Source organism: Rana temporaria, chromosome 3 (assembly GCF_905171775.1).
Source record: "Rana temporaria chromosome 3, aRanTem1.1, whole genome shotgun sequence".
NCBI lineage: Eukaryota > Metazoa > Chordata > Amphibia > Anura > Ranidae > Rana > Rana temporaria.
Genome location: NC_053491.1, coordinates 306,337,025 through 306,360,201, shown reverse-complemented (window position 1 = coordinate 306,360,201; position 23,177 = coordinate 306,337,025). Strand labels below are relative to the sequence as shown.

Below are 23,177 nucleotides of genomic sequence, written 5' to 3'. Positions count from 1 at the left end.
TAAGGGAGAGGAACACCCTGTTCTTTACCTCAGCCGAAAGTTGAAGGCCCATGAGGAGAATTATGCCACCATTGAGAAAGAGTGTTTGGCGGTGAAATGGGCTTTGGATTCTCTCCGGTACTACCTCGTGGGTAGACAGTTTGAACTGGTGACGGATCATGCCCCATTTAAGTGGATGGCACAAAACAAGGAGACCAATAGGAGAATAAATAGGTGGTTCCTGGCCCTTCAGGAATTTAGTTTTGTGGTAACACATCGCCCCGGTGTTAAAATGGGGAATGCAGATGGTTTGTCCCGAGTACATGCGTGCCTGGCAACCTGTGTTCCAAACCTAGGGTTGAAACAAGAGGGGGGGGGTATGTGACAGGAAGTCAGGTAAATCTGGGGGTGTTGTCACAGACAGGAGATACATTTCTGCCTTGTTTAGAAAATTCACCAATTACTATCAGGTGTCGGCTGCAGAGGTAGCCAGAAAGGTTTAAGGACGTTGGATAGCTTCAGCTGTTCAGAATGAAAGAGAAAAGAGACTTTAGCTCTGGCTAGAGCATTAGGCCCCGTACACATGACCGAGTTTCTCGGCAGAATTCAGACAGAAACTCGATTGGAGCTGGATTCTGCCGAGAAACTCGGTCGTCTGTACACTTTTCACCGAGGAAGCCGACGAGGAACTCGTCGGGCCAAATAGAGAACATGTTCTCTATTTCCTCGTTGTTCAATGAGGAAAGTTGGCCCGCCGAGATCCTCGGCGGCTTCAACACAGAACTCGACGAGGAACTCGTGCTGTTTGGATGCTTGCACTTGTTTCCAGCAATATGGAAGAATAAACCATAACCCTTGTTTTTTCAACCACCCACGGCTGCCTCTCTGTATAATTCAGTGTGTAGTGAACCCACTCAGGAGGTCATACACCCCCGCTACCGAGCTAACCCCTTACAATGTGTATAAATCAGAGTGCAATTTTTAGCATCATCCTGGAGCCCTGTTGGATAATTTATACTTATCTATTTAGATTTTTTTACTTTTTTATTGTTTAAAATTGGAGTCACCATTATATATAATATGATGGGTTTCTTTTATATTTATTTTGTTTTCCCAAGTCCCTGATTCCAAGCTGTTTTTCCCCTTTCCATAATTCCTGTCCATTCTTGGCCACACAGGAACATCAGGGATCAGGTGTCCAGTCAATCACTTGCTCAGTGGTGAGCCCTAGGATATCAATGTTTGACCCATGCCCCACCGCACAACCATATTATTGTTTGGTATCCTAACCTGTAATTGTTAATTGTTTTATCAGCTACAGGGTTCCTTTTTTCCATATTCCACCATTGGGACTTTCCCTACACCAACATGGCATTTAGCTTTTCAGCATGATCTCGGTCTGCTTCGTTTGCATCATTGGGCATGCGCGGGGATGGCTGGTTCATTCGTCCGTATTGGTTATTGTGCGGCTGACATGCCTGGATCACGTGTTTCCACACTACGCCCACATCCCGGCGGTGACGTCAGACGCCGCCGGGATGGTAGGTATATAAAGAGCGTGGCGTTGGCCGCAATCTCTGTCAAAGACCGAGGACCAGAGAGGGAGTTGCTGCTTTGTCTCTCCCCTCTGTTTCGGATTGATTAACCCTTGACCTTCTGTTATAGGTAAGCCTCCTCTGTTTTTCAAATGCGGATTTACTTCTTGTTGAAATCTGTGTTCATCCCATCATTCAGTTTTCTGCAAAAAAATTTCTCAATTTAATTTTTACTTTTTTTCCAGCTTACTGGTCCATTTACTGTGCAGTGGGCATCAGCCAAATTGCGATATTTCATTATTGAATCGTGGCTTTCTTTTTTCACTCCGCTAATGGTCACAATGATTAACTCTGTGAACCAGCGGTGAATCTGATTCCATTTCCATTCCCAATTCAGGTATATTCCTTTTTCTTTTTTATGCCCCAACAATTTAATTTAATTGATCGCTTGTATTTTTTCAGTTTTTTACATTTTCTAGTCTAGGTAAATCATGTTCAATTAGGCTCTTTCCTACTGTGACCATATTGAATGAGCAGAGATTGGGTGAATTATATGGCTTAAAAATCCTCCACGGGACTGTTTGATTATTTTGACCATCCTCAAATGGGCTGGGATTGGTTACCATGGTGAGATTTGCTCAATTTGCACTCTTAATATTATTGTTCTCTATATATATATTTATAGTACTCAAATTGTCATTTACATTATTGGTTATTTGACTAATAATATTCAAAATTTAGATTTTTTGTTTGATTACTGCTTTTTAACGTACTAATTTATTGTTCCATTCGTTGTACACTTTTGTGACTATCAGCATCACCTGCAAAGCTCCTGAAGAAACTCATTGCGAGCGAAACATGTAGAGCGATTCCATTGCAGGCTTTCTACACTTACGGTTGAGCGTTTTGTATCTATTATGGATGTTTTTTATACATGCTTGTTCTTCTATTTGTAAAATAAAAATATAATTTTTTAATACTTGTTACTGTATTTCTAGTTATCTGATTGGCACCGTTTAAAATCCCCGGGTTTCGCAAAAAATGCTCTAGTCATTAAGGGGGAAATTCTTCCGGGCTGAAGTGACAGTTCCATAGCACCTTTCACAATTTACAGTATAGTATGCTTGTTACAGGAAACCTATAGGTATGAAAGGGAAATAAGTGTTGGGAAATAGGGAAGGGGTCAGTGTCGGCTGGTGTTTTTTTTGGGGGGGAGTGGCAAACAACTACCACCCCAGTCGGCCGGCGGCTCCCCCCTGCTGTATGTATACAGAGTATACGGGTATATAAATGAATGCCCACAGTGGATCGCTTAACATTGGCTGCAGGTCCAGGATTCCGATCCAGATGAGCACCGCATTTCTTACTGTCTCTTCCATCTGCCGGGCGGGTGGGTCTCTGTCCGATCCGGGGTGTGTGTGTCTGATCCAGGGTGGTCTCATCCGGGGGGTTGGTAGGGGTGTCGGTGTAGGAAGGAGGGCCCCTTCCTACCATGGGGGGGCTGGGTGAAGGGGGTCCGGTCTGTTTCGGGAGCTAAGGAACCGGAGACACAACATGAGCAAGAGAGGGGGAGGAGTGGAGAGACTGCATCTAATAGAGAGAAGAGGAGAGAGCAGTGGTGGCTGGTGGGTCGGTCGGTCCTCCGTCTCCTCCAGCCGTGTGTCTCCTCCCTCCTCCTATCCTGTTCTGTTGCTTCTTGACTTGCATACATGTTTTTCAGAAGACAGATGAGGTGGTCTGGTATTCCCATTTCTTTCAGTATTTGCCACATCTTTTTGTGATCCACACAGTTGAAGGCTTTACTGTAGTCAATAATGCAGAAGTAGATATTCTTCTCGAACTCCCTTGCTTTTTCCATGATCCAGTGAATGTTGGCAATTTGATCTCTAGTTCCTCTGCCTCTTCGAAATCCAGCTTGTAGCTCTCGGTACACATGCTGCTGAAACCTCAAATTTTCAGCATAACCTTGCTAGCGTGTGAGATGAGTGCGATTATATGGTCGTTTAAACATTCTTTGACGCTGTCCTTCTTTGGTCTCAGAATGTAAATAGACCCTCTTCCAGTCCTGTGGCCATTTTTGAGTTTTCCAAATTTGTTGCACTTTAACAGCATCATCTTTTAGGATTTTAAATAACTCAGCTGGGGTGCCATCACTTCCGCTAGCTTTGTTATTAGCAATGCTTTCTAAGGCCTACTTGACTCTAAGGCCCCGTACACACGTCCGAGGAACTCGACGTGCCAAACACATCAAGTTCCTCGTCGAGTTCTGTGTTGAAGCCGCCGAGGATCTCGGCGGGCCAACTTTCCTCATTGAACAACGAGGAAATAGAGAACATGTTCTCTATTTGGCCCGACGAGTTCCTCGTCGGCTTCCTCGGTGAAAAGTGTACAGACGACCGAGTTTCTCGGCAGAATCCAGCTCCAATCGAGTTTCTGTCTGAATTCTGCCGAGAAACTCAGTCATGTGTACGGGGCCTAATGCTCTAGCCAGAGCTAAAGTCTCTTTTATAGGCCAGCTTATCCAGCAGGTCTCAGTCCACTTGTGGAGCCTTCCAGACAGCATGCAGGTCCCTTCTTCACTGCTAGCAAAACAGCTCACACAAACTCTCAAACCAGCTGACTAATACCCAGGTCTGAAGGTAAAGAACCTGCCCTCTTCAGTTAACCCTCTCTTAACCCTGTCCCAGGCTGACTCTTTACAGTATATACAAAGTGAGTCCCGCATACCCACACAAACGTACTTTGTAAAAACCAAGAAGATATTAGGTATTACAATAATAAATATTATGAATCATTTAATTTTATTTTAGGTTTACATGTTGAGACAAGCAAGTGCTTTTTGAAAGGGGTTGTGTGTTAAACAAATTGATGTAAGTCTGTTATATGTCTGTCAGTTTTGGCAAAATGCTTCTTCTGTTTCATTCTAGTCTGAGCTAAAGTACCAAGAAAAAGGACCAGAAATCAACATTTCAGTAAATTAGAATAAAGGATGGGAACCAAATTTTTCTTTGGTAAGATGATACCTCATGCGTTAAATACGTTATATTGTGTGTACATTTAGAAACATAACATTTATATGTGTATGGAGCTTATCAAATATATTATATTCTTTAATTATTTTCCATCAAAATCAGAGATGTTATTTTTTGTGAATGTTTCATTAAAAAAAATGTATATTTAAAATTGGTGCAGATATTCTACATTTAGTATTAGTGGGATGGGCTTTAATGCTACAAACATTTATTTAAAAAAACACCTTACCAAATGAATGAATCCCAACTTACCAGGATATCCCAACTATCTGAAAAATGTCATTAACCACTTAAGGACCGCTGCATGTACATATACGTCGGCAGAATGGCACGGACAGGCACATCAACGTACCTGTACATGCCTGCCTTCAGATCGGGACCCCCCCGATACATGCAGCAGTCCGGTTTGCTGTGGGAGCGATCCGGGATGAGGGTGCAGCTGTTCATTTCTGGTCACCCCCTCGCGATCGCTCCCAGCGTATCACCTTCCGCCTCTGCCTGTGTAATGTAAACACATAATGCCCTTCCTGCAGAATTCGCCTATCCTGATTGGGTCCCCACCACTTCTGCAGAACCCGTACTTCCCCCATTCACTGGCCAACCCGGTATTCAGGTGGAAACAGCTGATTTTACGTCACTTGATTTTTATTCACTGTTTTTCACGGAAGATCTCTTTAGATCTATTGTGGACCAGAGTAATTTATATGCTGGTACTTACATCACCGCTAATCCCCAGTCCGTCCTTGCCAGAGAATGGAAACCACTAACGGATGAAAAAGGTTTACTCCCAACAAACTGACATGAGCATTGCCACCATCCCGAGTATATAGAAAAATGAATACATCAAAGAAATGGGATTTTAAGGGCAATGAAAATAATATACAAAAAAGTATAAGTAAATATAGAAAAATATAATATTTAATTTACTTTACAAAAGTTATGCAAAATTTTTTACAATTGTAACAATCGCTGTAACAAATTAGTTTGCATAATGTGTGGACCATGCAGATCCTGAATAAAAACATATACAAAAAATGACAGAACATAAATGCAGAAGATGAATGATGTATTGAACCTCGAAAACCCAATAGGGGTCAAGGGAAAATGCAGAAGACTGTTTAATTTCGACGCGTTTCGACTAGTGAGTTTACACTCGATGTCTTCATCAGGAAAAAGAAAACAGTGTTCAGGTGCATGCGTCTGTCATCTAAAAGAAAAGAGATCCATCCCCCTCCTCCAAAAGGACCCGGCTTGGTCTCCCTCCACACATGGGTGGACGTCCGCAGCAAGCAAAGCTCAGAGTGAATAAACAAAAGTGTCCAGGAGTGAACGCCATTCACTCCTGGACACTGCAGCGGATGGGTCTGCTATCAGACCATCCAGCTACTTCTGGCCATTTCTGCCTGATCTTCAAATTCATGGTCATTTGGCATACACTCTGCAATTCTGCATAAAAATATCTTCCTGGGATAAACTTCTTGGAAATTTATTTTTCTTATGGCATGTGTTTAGAATGAACTTTTGTTTATTCACTCTGAGCTTTCCTTGCTGCGGACGTCTACCCATGTGTGGAGGGAGACCAAGCCGGGTCCTTTTGGAGGAGGGGGATGGATCTATTTTCTTTTAGATGACAGACACATGCACATGAACACTGTTTTCTTTTTCATGATGAAGACATCGAGTGTAAACTCACTAGTCGAAACGCGTCAAAATAAAACAGTCTTCTGCATTTTCCCTTGACCCCTATTGGGTTTTCGAGGTTCAAAAACATATACAAAAAATGACAGTACATAAATGCAGAAGATGAATGATTCATCTTCTGCATTTATGTACTGTCATTTTTTGTATATGTTTTTATTCAGGATCTGCATGGTCCACACATTATGCAAACTAATTTGTTACAGCGATTGTTACAATTGTAAAAAATTTTGCATAACTTTTGTAAAGTAAATTAAATATTATATTTTTCTATATTTACTTATACTTTTTTGTATATTATTTTCATTGCCCTTAAAATCCCATTTCTTTGAGGTATTAATTTTTCTGGAAACCACTTACGGTTTCCGAATTTAAAACCTTTCTGGGCCTTTGCCTCAACATGGGCATACACCAATTTCCGAAGTTGCGGACTTATTGGTCCACAAGTCCACACGACCATATGCCCATATTCTCTGCTTCTATGGGCAGGAAACGACACAAGGCGATCCTGCGGTTCTTGCATTTCAATGACAATGAACTTTGTCGTCCACGTGGAGACCCTGAATACAACCGGCTCTACAAAATTTGGCCCCTCATAAACCACTTCAACGAACGTTTTGCAGCCTTGTAAAATCCCCAGCAAGTTGTCTGCGTTGATGAGTCCCTAATTCAATTTTCTGGCCGCTTGTCTTTCAAGCAGTACCTTCCCAGCAAGCGTGCCAGATACGGGGTCAAGCTCTATAAGCTTTGAGACAGGGCAACAGGCTATACATGGAGGTTTATGAGGGCAAAGATAGTCAGGTAGAGCCGGAGGGCTGCCCAGATTACATAGGGAGCGCTGGCAAGATTGTGTGGGACTTGGTGTCACCCTTATTCAGAAAGGGGTACCTCTTGTATGTGGACAATTATTACACCAGCGTGCCACTTTTTAATCAATTGTTTGATCATCAGATTGGAGCATGTGGCACCGTGCGACCTAATCGCTGAAGCTTTCCCCAGCGGCTTGTAGATTCCCATCTTAGGCTGGGGGTGAGAGCCTGTTGCAGGTGTAATAATTTGCTCGCTGTGAAGTGGCGGACAATAAGAATGTTTTCGTTCTTACCACCCTTCACGCAGACACGACAGTACAAATTCGTACTGTGGCTGGTGTTGTGGAGAAACCCCTCTGTGTCCACCAATATAACCAAAATATGCGAGGGGTGGACCTCAACGACTAGTTGATGGCGCTGTATCATATTGCCTGTAAGGCGAGACGCTGGTACAAAAAGTGTCTCTATATTTATTTCAATTGGCTTTCCCCCTTAATGTCTTATACAGAGCTTCAGAACGGACTGGATCCTTCCTTCAATTCCAGGATGAGATCATCTTAGAACTCCTGTATCCAGGCGGTTCTGCACCTCACCATCCCCTACCAAATGCAGTAAGCCGACTGCATGCGAGGCATTTTTCGTATGTCCTCGAGAGTACCCCTACCCAACGAGCCCCCCAAAGAAGATGTCGTGTCTGTACCAAGCGCAGATATAGGCGTGACACCGGTTATTTTTGTCCCCGCTGTCCTGACAATCCTGGTCTTTGTATTGGTGAATTGGTGAATGTTTTGAACGCTTCCACACACGAGTGAAGTATTAGCGTAAGGTAAAGCATTTCACAGGCTAGGCACACTTACACAGGGTCTCCCAAGATGCCATAGCATTTTGAGAGACCCAAACCTGGAAACGAAAAGTTGAACAGTTACAGTTACAAAAAAAAGTGTTAAAAAAAAAGTAAAAAATAAAAACACAAAAAAATATATAAAAATAAAATAAAAAAATAGTTGTTGTTTTATTGTTCTCTCCCTCTCTATTCTATCTCTATTGTTCTGCTCTTTTTTACTGTATTCTATTCTGCAATGTTTTATTGTTATTATGTTTTATCATGCTTGCTTTTCAGGTATGTAATTTACTTTACTGTTTTCAGGTACGCCATTCAGCTGTTGCGCGGATATTTATCTTGACAGCAACAGCGTTTGCTCCCACGATATATAAAGCCGTGACTCAAGTGCTATAGGAGGTGATTTCACCACCACAGTTAAAAAAAGAGCATATATGCCGAAGCATGGGGGCATTAGGGGCGGAGGAGCGATGTTGCTCCTAATGCCGCGTTACATACGGTCGACATTCCTACGGAGTCTTTCCCGTGGAAAAGTCCGACCGTGTGTACGCGGCATAACTTTTTTGCGGGAGGATGCCCCCATGCTTTGGCATATATATATTTTAGGCACAGGTTGTGTTAAAAAATGTTTTATTTTTTACTATGTTTTTTTTTGGTATTTGCTTTGCAGGTATGGTATGGTCTTACTGTTATACTTTGTTTTAATGTTAACCATCATTTGCTTAGCAGGTACGCCATTCAGTTGCAGCGCGGATTTATTTAGCTTGACAGCAACAGCGTTTGCTCCCACGATAAATAAAGCCGCAACTCCAACGCTGTAGGAGGTGATTTCACCACCACAGTTAAAAAAAGAGCATATATGCCGAAGCATGGGGGCAGGGCCGGCACAAGACATTGTGTTGTCGGGGCCCAAGAATTAAATGCTGCCCCCCCACACCCAAAAAAAATCATGCCCACTAAAAGGCCCGCACATTCATTATTTTATATCATGACAGCTAAAATTAAATTTATCAGAAAATCTTATTATAAATGCCATAAATATATTCCCTATTGCGCAAACCAAATCAATATACGGTCATTGCGATTTTTTTTAAACAAGAATATGAAGCAGAATAGATATTGGTCTAAACTGATGAAGACTTTTTTGGGGGGATATTTATTATAGCAAAAAGTAAAAAAATACATATTTTTTTTCAAAATTGTTGTTTTTTCTTGTTCATAGCGCACAAATAAAAACCGCAAAGAGGTGCTCAAATACCACCAAAATAAAGTTATATTTGTGAGGAAAAAACATGACATCAATTTTGTTTGGGTACAGGGTCACACGACCGCGCAATTGTCAGTTAAATTAACAGTGCCATATTGCAAAAAAATGGCCTGGTCGCAAATCTTCCAGGGCTGAATTGGTAATCAGAGCTGGGCAAGGCAAGTCCCTGGGTGGGTGGAGGCGGAGCTAATTGACTAGGTTTGGAGGCTGAGCGCTCTAAATTCTGCGACTGCCGCGGCCTATGATGTCGCTGGTTGCTGGACGCCGGGTGATTCTAGAAACCAGTGCCAGTGGAATCGGCCCTGCTCCTACTGACTGATCTGACCTCATCCTGACAGGTAGGGTACAGCCGGGTGGCTACTAAGGTACATGTGGGCCCTGGTGCAAAAGTTGACCTGGGGCCCTCCGACTACCACTTCCACTGTCAGTAGAGCAGTGGACGGTGTCAGTGGGCGAGTGGACGGTGTCAGTGGGCCAGTGGACGGTGTCAGTGGGCCAGTGGACTGTGTAAGTGGGCCAGTGGACGGTGTCAGTGGGCCAGTGGACGGTGTCAGTGGATGATGTCATTGGGCCAGTGTCAGTGGGCCAGTGGACGGTGTCAGTGGGCTAGTGGATGGTGTCAGTGGGCCAGTGGATGGTGTCAGTGGGCCAGTGGATGGTGTCAGTGGGCCAGTGGATTGTGTCAGTGGATGGTGTCAGTGGGCCAGTTGATGGTGTCAGTGGAGCAGTGGAAGGTGTCAGTGGGCCAGTGGATGGTGTCAGTAGAGCAGAACACAGGTTAAAGTGTTTTTTTTTTACCATTTTTTTTTACCATTTTTTTTTTATTAGCCCTGTTGGGGGGCATTTGGTTTTAGGTCTCTGAATGAACACAGGGGCCCCCCTACTGCCTGTACACTACTACAAGACACAGAATGTCCAGGACTCACCACTCCCCCATGCTGGCTCCTGTCACAACCCCAAATATACGATGTTCCCAGTACAGGGGGAGTCAGGAGAAGTTTCAGTTTCCCTCAGTGTGTAGACCATTCATCCCTGTGTCCAGCACTGCAGCATGTTCTAAAAGTGCCGCTTGGGACCATGGGCCCATTGGGTCCCATGGTAGGGCATCTGCATGGGGGCATTAGGGGTGGAGGAGCGATTTTGCTCCTAATGCCGCGTACATACGGTCGACATTCCTACGGAGGCTTTCCCTTGAAAAGTCCGACCGTGTGTACGCGGCATAACTTTTTATGCCTCGTACATACGGTCGAAATTCCAACGGAGGCTTGCCCGTGGAAAATTCAGACCGTGTGTACGCGGCATAACTTTTTTGCGGGAGGATGCCCCCATGCTTTGGCATATATAAATGGTGCATGTACTGTATGCCCATCATTAGAAGTGGGTGGATGAAGGGAGGTATTCTAAGGGTGGGCATACATCAATCTTTTTTTCGTTCAGCCAATAGGCTGCATGAAAACAAAGATTACGATACATGTCCAACAAGAACCATCAACGTACTGGTATGTTGCTGGACGTTGAATGGTTACATGAAAACAAAGATTACGATACATGTCCAACAAGAACCATCAACGTACTGGTATGTTGCTGGACGTTGAATGGTTATACTAGAATGATGCCTGCAGGTTTAGGTATCATCTTGGTATTATTCTTTTCAGCCAGCGGTCGGCTTTCATGTAAAAGCAATCCTAGCGGCTAATTAGCCTCTAGACTGCTTTTACATTCAGTGGGAGGGAATGTCCCCATCCCCCCCGGATATAAACAGCGCAATTGGGAAATTGGGAAAGCATTTTATCACACCAATCTTGGTGTGGTCAGATGCTTTGAGGGCAGCGGAAAGATCTAGGGTCTAATAGACCCCATGTTTTTAAAAAAAATAGTACCTGTCACTAACTATTGCTATCATAGGGGATATTTACATTCCCTGTGATAACAATAAAAATGGTAAAAAATAAATAAAATGGAAGGAACAGTTTACAAATAAAATAAAAAAGCGAAATAAATAATAATAATAAAAAAAAAAGCATCCCTGCCCCCCCTGCTCTTGCACAAAGGCGAACGCAAGCGTCAGTCTGGAGTCATATGTAAACAGCAATTGTACCATGCATGTGAGGTATCACCACGAAGGTCAGATCAAGGGCAGTAATTTTAGCAGTAGACATCCTCTGTAAATCTAATGTGGTAACCTGTAAAGGCTTTTAAAGGCTTTTAAAAATGTATGTAGTTTGTCGCCACTGCGTGTTTGTGCGCAATTTTAAAGTATGTCGTGTTTGGTATGCATGTACTCGGCCTAAGATCATCTTTTTTATTTCATCAATAATTTGGGCAATATAGTGGGCTAGATTCAGGTAGATGTGCGCATCCTTATTCCTGCGTAGCGTATCTCATATGCGATACGCCGGCGTAATCGTGTGAGGTTATCACATTATTCAGCAGGCATTTTTGCGTAACTTTGCACCGGCGTACCGGAAATTTGAAGGCGCAAGTGAAAGTGGGTGTGCCCCTATGCAAATGATGGGCTGACCGTTCAGCAGTGGCTTACGCCCGGCGTATCCTCGACGGAGCATGCGCAGACCGATCGCTTCCATGTGCGCATGCGCACAACTATGCCTGTCCTACTTACTGGGATACGCCGGCCCACCTGCTTACGCTGAGCACATAAATAGGGGCAGACATGCGCCCGTCCTGCGCAAAATTACATCCGGATTTTTTCAACCCCCTGAGCAAGGTAATTTTGTCCCAAAATTGACATGGCACCTCCTGAGAAGGAGAAAAAGCGGAAACGCAACTTTAATGGAGCGGAGATGGAGGTCATGTTGGCGGCACTGACCAAATATGACGCCGCTCTACATGGTGCCCAGCAAAAGAACACAAGCACGGCACAGAGGAGGGCAATATATGAGACCATCACCCTGGATATCAATGCCATTGGCAATGAACAGCGGACTTGGGATGATATCCAAAAGAAACTGAATGATATGCGGCGTCGGGTCCGGGACAAATTGGTCCTTATCAGAAAACATGCCAGGGGCACGGGAGGAGGACCAGCCTGCCCATTGTGCTTAACTCCGGAGGAGGAGATAATTGCGCAGTGTTTGTCGAAGGAGCAGGTGGAGGGCGTCCCAGGATACGACTCCACTGTTGGGGGACTTGAGGACAGGTAAGTGTGTTTTATCTCCTATTTGGTGTGTATCATGGGAGGGGGTAGAAGGGAACATGTGACAAGTGTGTATCTCCACCAACATGTGTTTTTTTGTGTTGTCCACAGATGTTGAGGATGACATCGGCGGCTGCAGGGCGACCCACGCTATCCCCACAACATCATGTGGTCCAGTCGGCCCCCATGGAAATACTGGGCATGTTGGTGGAGGAGAGCGCCCATAGGACATCTATGGAGCTTGTTGTAGAGGAGTCTATTGACCTCCACCATGAGGACTCAATCTATCTTGAGGAGGATCCCACCATCCCTGAACTCCCCACCACCTCCCCGACCATCACGTCAACCACCTCCAGGGCAAGCCCCTCCAGTGTCGCCCCCTCCAGTGTCGCCTCCTCCAGTGTCACCCCCTCCAGGGCAGCCCCATCCCCGTCTTCTCCATAAGTACGGGCCCCAGCCTCTCCTCCCAGGAAGGCTCTTTCTAAGACAAGGGGTGTACCCGGAGGCCTCCAAGAAGGGCTGCAGGAGAAGCAGGGCCGGCAGACCCGCCATATCGGGGCTATGGTGGGAGACTTGAGGCGGGTGGCGGACAGCCTGGCCTCCTCTGCCAAGTCACAGGCTGCATGCGCAGTGTCAGTGCAGCAGGCCCTCACCCTGCATGGGCACCAAAAATACTGCGAGCCTGCAGGAAGTGAGCTCCAATACTGTGGCGATGGTCACCTGCATGTTGGAGCAGCAGGCCCCACAGCAGTGCTCACAGCGGAGGTGAGCAGGTTGGCAGGGGCGGTAGAGGCCAACACTGCTGCTGTGCGTGAGGAGGGGAGACAAACCCGGCGGCACCAGCAGCAGAACACCACCCTGCAGCTTCGGATGCTGGCGCAGACGAACTCTGTGCTCACCCGCCTGGCCAACGCAATGGAGGGCAGGCAGGCACCACCTCCCAGGATTGAGCAAGTAGGGAATGATGCTCCTCCCCCCTCCATCCCCACCCCAGGCTCCATCACGCCAACTGAGGAGCCAGAGCCGGGGCACCCGTGGCACCAGCCTGGGCAAAAGAAAAAGATGATGATTTTTTTTTGCTCATAATCTGATTTTTTTTGTTATATTTATGCACTGAATATGAGCTTTTGTTTTATATGTATGCTTTGAATATGAGCTTCTTTTTTAATATTTATGCTCTGAATATGAGCTTGTTTTTTTTATATGTATGCTCAAAGTTTGAGTTTTCTGGTTTATTTTGTAGTCCCCACACACGGTGAGGAGTGTAAACTACAGTGTGACTGGTGTGTGAATGGGGGGGGGGGTGTCACTCCTGCTGGCAAAGGGGTGTCGCCCTCTGCCGTGTGAAAGGTGTATGAATGTACAGCGACATAATTGGAGCCTTGGCGTGGTGTTGCTGTTCCCTAGTACCGTGCGGTGTACTTAGGTCTAATCCAATTTGATGAGGATGTGGGGTGTGTGTGCTAGGGACCACAGTGGTGTGCATGCATGCATTCTCCTTGTGACATGATGAATGTGTGTGTTTAACGTGCAAAGAGGCGTTCCACGAGACAACTCCTGACTGCTCTTCCCTCAGTAGACCGGGTAGAGTTGGTTAGGGGGGGATTGTGTGGTTCAGGGGTCAGGTCATCACGTATGTCAATCTCCATGCCCTTTCTCATGGCGAAGTTGTGTAGAATGCAACATCCCCCGATGATCTGGCACACAAAGTTTGGGGAATACAACAGGGTACCCCTAGACTTATCCAGGCATCGGAAACGGGACTTCAGGAGGCCAAAGGTGCGTTCCACCACTGCATTTGTCACAAAGTTTTGAAAATTTCAAAAAGAAAAAGAAAACATTTTTTTTTTCTTTCTTCATTTTCAAAAACATTTGAGAGCTGTAAAATATTCACTATGTCTCTCAAAAAATAGCTTGGGGTGTCTTCTTTCCAAAATGGGGTCATTTGGGGGGGTTTTATGCTATTTTGGCATTTTATGGCCTTCGAAACTGTGATAAGTAGTGAGGAATGAAATCAAAAATGTATGCCCTTAGAAATCTTGAAGGCGGTGCTTGGTTTCGGGGTACCGTACGTGTCTAGGTTCCCAAAAAGTCCCACACATCCCCGTACTCAGGAGAAGCAGCAGAATGTATTTTGGGGTGTAATTCCACATATGCCCATGGCATGTGTGAGCAATATATCATTTAGTGACAACTTTTTGTCATTTTTAATTTTTTTTGGTTATTATTCAATCACTTGGGGCAAAAAAAAATGATATTCAATGGGCTCAACATGCCTCTCTGCAAATAGCTTGGGGTGTCTTCTTTCCAAAATGGGGTCATTTGGGGGGTTTTGTGCTATTTTGGCATTTTATGGCCTTCAAAAATGTGATAGGTAGTGATAGGTAGTGAGGAGTGAAATCAAAAATGTATGCCCTTAGAAATCTTGAAGGCAGTGCTTGGCTTTTGGGGCCTGTACGCGGCTAGGCTCCCAAAAAGTCCCACACATGTGGTATCCCCGTACTCAGGAGAAGCAGCCGAATGTATTTTGGGGTGTAATTTTACATATGCCAATGGCATGTGTGAGCAATATATCATTTAGTGACAACTTTGTGCAAAAAAAAATCAGTTTGTCATTTTCCCGCAACTTGTGGCAAAATATAAAATATTCCATGGACTCAACATGCCTCTCAGCAAATAGCTTGGGGTGTCTACTTTCCAAAATGGGCTCATTTGGGGGGGGTTTGTGCTATTTTGGCATTTTATGGCCTTTCGAAACTGTGATAGGTAGTGAGGAGTGAAATCAAAAATTTGCGCCCTTAGAAATGCTGAAGGCGGTGCTTGGTTTTTGGGGCCCCTTGCGCGACTAGGCTCCCAAAAAGTCCCAAACATGTGGTATCCCTGTACTCAGGAGAAGCAACAGAATGTATTTTGGGGTGCAATTCCACATATAACCTTGACATGTGTGAGCAATATATCATTTAGTGACAACTTTTTGTAAACATAATTTTTTTTTTGTCATTATTTAATCACTAATCCCCAAAAAAAAATATATTCAATGGACTCAACATGCCTCTCAGAAATTTCCTTGGGGTGTCTACTTTCCAAGATGGGGTCATTTGTTTTTTTTTGTACTGCCTGCCATTTTAGCACCTCAAGAAATGAGATAGGCAGTCATAAATTAAAAGCTGTGTAAATTCCAGAAAATGTACCCTAGTTTGTAGACTCTATGGGCCAGATTCACCAAAGAGATACGACGGCGTATCTCCTGATACGCCGTCGTATCTCTGTTTCTATCTATGCGACTGATTCATAGAATCAGTTACGCATAGATATCCATAAGATCCGACAGGTGTAATTGTTTTACACTGTCGGATCTTAGGATGCAGTACCGCGGCCGCCGCTGTGGGGAGTTTGCGTCGTAAACCAGCGTCGGGTATGCAAATTAGGAGTTACGGCGATTCCCGACGGATTTTCGCATTCGCTACGTCGCTGCTAGTCTAGTTTTCCGTCGCAAAGTTAGTCGTCGTTTGACCTGCCCTAACTTTACTCAGCAATCGTATTGCTGTTTAAAGTATGACCGTCGTTCCCGCGTCGAAATTAAAAAATTAACATCGTTTGCGTAACACGTCCGGGAATACGGAAGTACGCTACGCGCGTCGCCGTTCGAAAAAATGACGTCACGGCGCGCAAAGCACGACGGGAATTGCGAAACTGAGCATGCGCAGTAGGTCCGGCGCGGGAGCGCGCCTAATTTAAATGGCACACACCTATTTGAATTGGCCCGCCTTGCGCCGGAGGCCGCCGGCGTTGTTTTCATCGCAAGTGCTTTGTGAATCAGGCACTTGCGATGAAAACTTGCGGCAGTGTAACGTATCTACGATACGTTTTGATATGTAACGTATCTACGATACGTTACGCCGCCGCAATTCTACCTGAATCTGGCCCTATAACTTTTGCGAAAACCAATAAATATACGCTTATTGCAATTTGTTTTACTAAAGACGTGTGGCTGAATACATTTTGGCCTAAATGTTTGATCAAAATTGAGTTTATTCGATTTTTCTTATAACAAAAATAGAAAATATCATTTTTTTTCAACATTTTCGGTCTTTTTCCGTTTATATCGCAAAAAAACAAAATCGCAGAGGCAATCAAATTCCATCAAAAGAAAGCTCTATTTGTGGGAAGAAAAGGAAATTGTGTTTCGGTACAACATTGCATGACCGCGCAATTACCAGTTAACCAGTTCCCGACCCCCGCATGTAAATGTACGTCCACAATATGGCACGTACAGGCACATGGGCGTACATGTACGTCCTTGCCTTCTAGCCGGTGGGGGGTCCGATCGGGACCCCCCCCGCTACATGCGGCGGTCGGGTTCGCTCGGGGAGCGATCCGGGACGACGGCGCGGCTATTTGTTTATAGCCGCCCTGTCGCGATCGCTCCCCGGAGCTGAAGAACGGGGAGAGCCGTGTGTAAACACGGCTTCCCCGTGCTTCACTGTGGCGGCTGCATCGATCGAGTGATCCGTTATATAGGGAGACTCGATCGATGATGTTAGTCCTACAGCCACACCCCCCTACAGTTGTAAACACACACTAGATGCACCCTAACTCCTACAGCGCCCCCTGTGGTTAACTCCCAAACTGCAACTGTCATTTTCACAATAAAGAATGCAATTTAAATGCATTTTTTGCTGTGAAAATGACAATGGTCCCAAAAATGTGTCAAAATTGTCCGAAGTGTCCGCCATAATGTCGCAGTCACGAAAAAAAAACGCTGATCGCCGCCATAAGTAGTAAAAAAAAAAATAATTAATAAAAATGCAATAAAACTATCCCCTATTTTGTAAACGCTATAAATTTTGCGCAAACCAATCGATAAACGCTTATTGCGATTTTTTTTACTAAAAATAGGTTGAAGAATACGTATCGGCCTAAACTGAGGGAAAAAAATGTTTTTATATATGTTTTTGGGGGATATTTATTATAACAAAAAGTAAAAAATATTGCATTTTTTTCAAAATTGTCGCTTTATTTTTGTTTATAGCGCAAAAAATAAAAACCGCAGAGGTGATCAAATACCACCAAAAGAAAGCTCTATTTGTGGGGGGAAAAAAGGACGCCAATTTTGTTTGGGGGCCACGTCGCATGACCGCGCAATTGTCTGTTAAAGCGATGCAGTCCCGAACTGTAAAAACACCTTGGGTCTTTAGGCAGCATTTTGGTCCGGGGCTTAAGTGGTTAAAGCAGCGCAGTGCCAAATTGTAAAAACACCTTGGGTCCTTTACCTGCATAAAGGTCCGGGTCTTAAGTGGTTAATGTGACACAGAAAAAAAAACTGACAAATGTTTTTACCATTTCCCTACTTTGTCCAAAACCAAGTCAAGATTTTGGCATTGTATACACTTTATTATATGAAAAGAAACAGAAAACTGCTGTACAACATTGCATATACTGTATTCTCTTTTGCCTACTTTTGTTGCCTGTTGCTCTTACCTTTCTTCTCTTTTGTCATAACGGCATATTTAGTCTGCCTTTTTTTTTCTTCATTAACTGTATATATCTGATTTAGCAGACTACAAATACTCCCAATATCTGACAGCTTAGCTGCTTTTGGCCAAAAGCTAAATTGAAATAAATGTTACCTCTGTTTACATTTTCTGGATAGTTAAATTTTGTATAGATATACTGTATTTATCTGTCTGTATTCATGTTTATGTTCTTTCTTTTCAGATTAATCCAAGAGGCAAATAATGGGCCAGACAGACATTCTTAATGCATTTTTCGTTAAAATTTTAAATATTTATTGTGAGAAACCTGCTGCTACTGATAATACTCATTAATTATATCAAATGTATTTTTGCCCTATTTTTAACTTGCAATTAATATTACAAAGTTTTTATTATTATGCTATTTTGTTGAATCACAACATAATTTTCCAATAAAGCAGAATTATTTTTCCCTCAAAAATAAATAGCAGTCTTTTTAGTTTAGTTTTTATAGTACCTTACATTTTTTGCAATTTTTGTTGCTATAAAGAAAACCTATTACTGCTCTGTGATGTCACCATGTGCACTGCCAAAAAATAAAATGTTTTTGTTTTATTCTATTTTTTGTTCCATTTGTTTTTGTTTTTTTCGTAAATTCAAAAATTAGAAAAATTTGTAAATTCAAAAATTCAGAAATCGACAAAATTTGAAAATTCTAAATTCGATAAAATTCAAAAATTCTAAAAATCCCAAAATAAGAAAGGAAAATTCAAAAGAAAGAAAACAAAAACATAAAATTCAAAAACCCCAAAATTCGAAAATATGAAATAATAACTTATAAATAATAACTTAACTATTGCCAACTATTAAATTTGGTTGTTAGTGAACAGAATGAATACGAATTTATCTGAAGTTACAAATTATCTGTAATGAGGAATGCCATATCTAAATGAATGAAACATAACCAATTAATAATAATAAATAACATTAATAATAATAAAAACGTATTATTATTATTTTGTCCATTTGTTTAGATGCGGCATTCGTTATTTTGGAAAATTCGTAACTTCAGATAAATTTGTATTTGTTACGTTCACTAACAGACAAATTTGAAAGGAAATTCCAATACCTATAGTTTCATAGGGCCAGATTCAGAAAGAACCCCGGCGGCATAACGTATCCCCTTTACGTTACACCGCCGCAAGTTTTCAGCGTAAGTGCCTGATTCACAAAGCACTTACCTGTAAACTTGCGGCGTTGTATCGTAAAGACGTCCAGCGCAAGCCCGCCTAATTCAAATGGGGCGTGTACCATTTAAATTAGGCGCACTCCCGCGCTGAACGTTCTGCGCATGCTCCGTTCGTAAATTTCCCGACGTGCTTTTGCGCAAAATTATGGCGCCCCGACGTGTTTGTGAATGGCGACGTGCGTAACGTACTTACGCCAAAATTTTTTTTTTTACATTTCAACGCGGGAACGACGGCCATACTTTAACATGACTTGTGTAAAGTTAAGCAATGAAAAAGCTTGCTTAACTTTGCGACGGGAAAAACCGACGTTACGCACGCGAGTAGCTTCGTGGATCGCCGTAACTGCTAATTTGCATACCCGACGCTGGAAAACGACGCGAACTCCACCCAGCGGCGGGCGAAGTATTGCAGCCTAAGATCCGTCGGATCTTAGGGCTATCTATGCGTAACTGATTCTATGAATCAGCCGCATAGTTAGGACGGGCGGATCACAGAGATACGACGGTGTATCAGGAGATACACCGTCGTATCTCTTCTGTGAATCTGGCCCATAGTTATTGTTAGTTATTCAAATTTTGGGATTTTCACTCTTTTGAATTTTCCTTTCTTATTTTCAAATTTCCAAATTTTCGAATTTCATTGAATTTTATCAAATTTCGAATTCCGAATTTTCGAATTTTAAATAAAAAAATTACTAAATCGTAAATTTGGAATTCAATAAAATTCGATATAATTCAAAAATTCGTAAATTTGAAAATCCAAAAATAAGAAAGGAAGATTCAAAAGAAGGAAAATCCCCAAATCCCAAAATGTGAAAAACAAACTAACTAATTATTATTAAATTATAGGTATTGGAATTTCCTCTCAAATTTGTCTGTTAGTGAATGTAAAGAATACAAATTTATCTGAAGTTATGAAATATCCTAAATAATGAATGCCGCATCTAAACAAATACAACGGAACAAAATAATAATAAAGCCTTTTTATTATTATAATTATTTATTAATATTAATGTGTTGGGTTTCATTTGTTTAGATATGGCATTCATTATTTCGAATAATTCATAACTTCGGATAAATTTGTATTTTTGACGTTCACCATCAGCCAATTTTAATAGTTAGTAATAGTCAAGTTATTTTATTTTTTAGTTATTTCAGATATTCGAATTTTGGGGTTTTTGAATTTTTGGATTTTCATTCTTATTTTTTGGTTTTCGAATTTCCGAATTTAGAATTTCTTGAATTTCCGAAATGTATGAATTTCCGAATTTCTGAACATTTGGATATTTCTGAATTAAGAAATTTGTCTAACTCCGTTAACTGGTTGTGGAAAATATGGAAAAAACTGCACTAGAACCCAAGTGACGTAAAAAGGCTGCCAGCACTCAAACCAACAATGTCAAACAGCAATGAAAAATAAATAGTGCGGCGCTAAATAATCAATAGTAAGTGATGAACAAACTAGAAATCACTAAATAAGTGTCACAATATCAAAATGTGGAAACAGAAATAAAAACAATATTGAAATGCATCAAAATTCAATAATAAAAAGTGTCCTAGAGGGCTTCAACAAGCGATATAAAAAGAGTCCATATGGGGATAAACTCAACATTAAATTCTTCCCATAAGATGGTACAACAAGTTGACTACTGAGATTCTCACACTCTGCATACGATGAACAAATGAGGTACTCTTACCGGAACTGGTGGACTCATCTGTTATATAACAGTGGGTCAAACAGGCTTGAGATCTTAGAGATCTGGATCAATGTAGGAGGATTCCCAAAAGTCTGGATCGGTTCTATAGGGTGTGGTCCGGTGTACTGGGGTGTAGAGTTCACACTACTTCCATTAGCGGATAGATGTCAGAGTGGATCCAAGCAAAATCCCAACAATTGAAAGAAGGTACAAAAAAGGAGAAGATGCTCCCAATGGTGCAGGTCAAAAAAAAAAACAATGATGGTTTATTTCATAAAATTGCCATACAAGACAAAGTAAAAGTGATCACAATGATAAAAAGCAATGTGGGGTGCAGTAATGCTGGCCTGGCGCGTTTCGACTAAAACAGTCATCAACTGGGGCATAACTCTGTACCACCACATTGCACAACATTTATAATCTTCAAATAACCCGGGTCTGCCCATAAAGGGCGGGACAGGAACAGGGTGTGCCAGTCAGGAACTTGCCTCTCAAGCCTCATCTCAGCTCCGGGTTTAACTATAAAAATAACATAGAAAACTGTACATTTCCATACAACATACCATAAACATATGCTGTAAGTGCAAGAAAATTGCATAATCACATCAATACCCAGAATAAAATGGACATTGTCAAAGGCACCAGGCTATTTGCACTCCAAGCCTCTCTTTGGATCTTTGTGTTTTATCATTGGGCCTATCAGGGCTCCCATAACCACTTTACCAAGTAACTATAGACCTGTTAGTTTAACTTCTATAGTTGGGAAGATACTGGAACATTTAATAAAAGACCACATGGATGAGTTCTTGCTGGAAAAAAACTATTTAAGCAGCAGACAACATGGATTCATGAAAGACAGAAGTTGTCAGACAAACCTGATTTCCTTTTATGAAGAGGTAAGTAAAACCCTGGACAGAGGCGTGGCTGTGGATGTGATATATTTGGATTTTGCAAAAGCGTTCGATACAGTTCCGCACACACGGCTCATGTGTAAGGTAAGGTCTACAGGATTGGATATATCAGTTTGTAAATGGATAGAAAACTGGCTGAAAGACAGAATTCAGAGAGTCGTGGTTAATGATTCTTAGGCCCCGTACACACAAGAGGATCCATCCGCTGAAAAATCTCAGCGGATCGGTTTCAGCGGATAGATCCCCTGGTGTGTACGTTAGAGCGGATATTTTTCCACGGATATTTTTCCGTCAGATCGATTCCCAGCAGATAAAAATTTGAAGACATGCTAACAAATCTATCCGCTGCGAATCTCTCCGACGGACAGATCCGTTGGTTAGTACACAATATCCGCGGATAAAAATCCTGCGCATGCTCAGACAAAATAAGGGGATGGGAGCACTCGTTCAGGTAAAACTCTCGTTTGTTTGTGATTTGGCACATTCGTCATTTTAAATATCTAGTGTGTCGTTTATTGCCTCTTTTTTTTTCTGCGTTCTCTTTCTAGAATAAACCCGTTCTCTTGCTGATGCTATCTATCCAGATGTTGGAACTTTCTTTATGTCCTCCACATGTATATTTTTATGTAATGTTATTTGTATTTAATGTTTATTTTTTTGTTTTTTTATGTATTATTTGGCAAGTTATGTCACCATTGTTTTTTGATGCCATTTTTTTTTTTTTTGCAAGTTATGTCACCATTGTTTTTTGATGCCATTTTTTTATTTTTATTTTTTTTGGCAAGTTATGTCAACATTGTTTTTTGATGCCATTTTTTTTTTGTTGTTTTTGGCAAGTTATGTCACCATTGTTTTTTGATGCCATATTTTTTTTTTTTTTTTTTTGGCAAGTTATGTCACCATTGTTTTTTTGATGCCATATATATTTTTTTTTGTTTTTGGCAAGTTATGTCACCATTGTTTTTTGATGCCATTTTTTTGTTTTTTGGGTTTTTTGGCAAGTTATGTCACCATTTTCTTTTTGCGTGTGTTTTTCCGTTTTTGTTTTGCCAAGTTGGTACACCAAATGTACCCCCCCCCCAAGGAGTTGGTGTTCTTTGTAAATGACACATATTATTTTTTTAAATGTTTCATGCCTAATCACCACAGTATTAAAACACAATAGACAAGGTTTTTCAGTAAATCAAAAAAACATTTATTTTGGCCATAAACAAAAATAAATTACCTAGAACGGCAGCACTTGCTCAGATAGCAACATACATGCAGACTTGTGTTCCAGACTGCACAGGCAACATAGTCAAGGACAAAATGGCAAACCTTGAGGAGCACATACCGAGAACTAAAAAGAACAACCACAAAAACAAAAAACAGGAGCAGCAGCAAGTGAGCCAATGGAGCCCAGGCTGTGGTAGTCCAAAAAAAGCCCAGTTTTTGGGTGATCAAATGGAAGGCCGGGAATCACCTTCTCCTGTTCCTTGTAGTGACCTTCCTTGCAGCCTGCATTGCAGCAGATCTTCCACGGACCCGTCCA

General features: G+C 42.2%; 1 protein-coding gene across 1 annotated transcript in view; it reads left to right on the top strand.

The window, feature by feature from the left end:
• The window catches only part of LOC120930475 (electrogenic sodium bicarbonate cotransporter 1-like), a 644,541-nt gene extending 626,132 nt beyond the window's left edge, over window positions 1-18,409 (top strand). Inside the window, exons 19-20 of the mRNA XM_040341656.1 lie at window positions 4,442-4,525; window positions 18,034-18,409. Coding sequence (XP_040197590.1) covers window positions 4,442-4,495 — 54 coding nt within the window. The 3' untranslated portion in view covers window positions 4,496-4,525; window positions 18,034-18,409. The remainder of the gene's footprint in view (window positions 1-4,441; window positions 4,526-18,033) is intronic.
• Window positions 18,410-23,177: the final 4,768 nt, after the last annotated feature.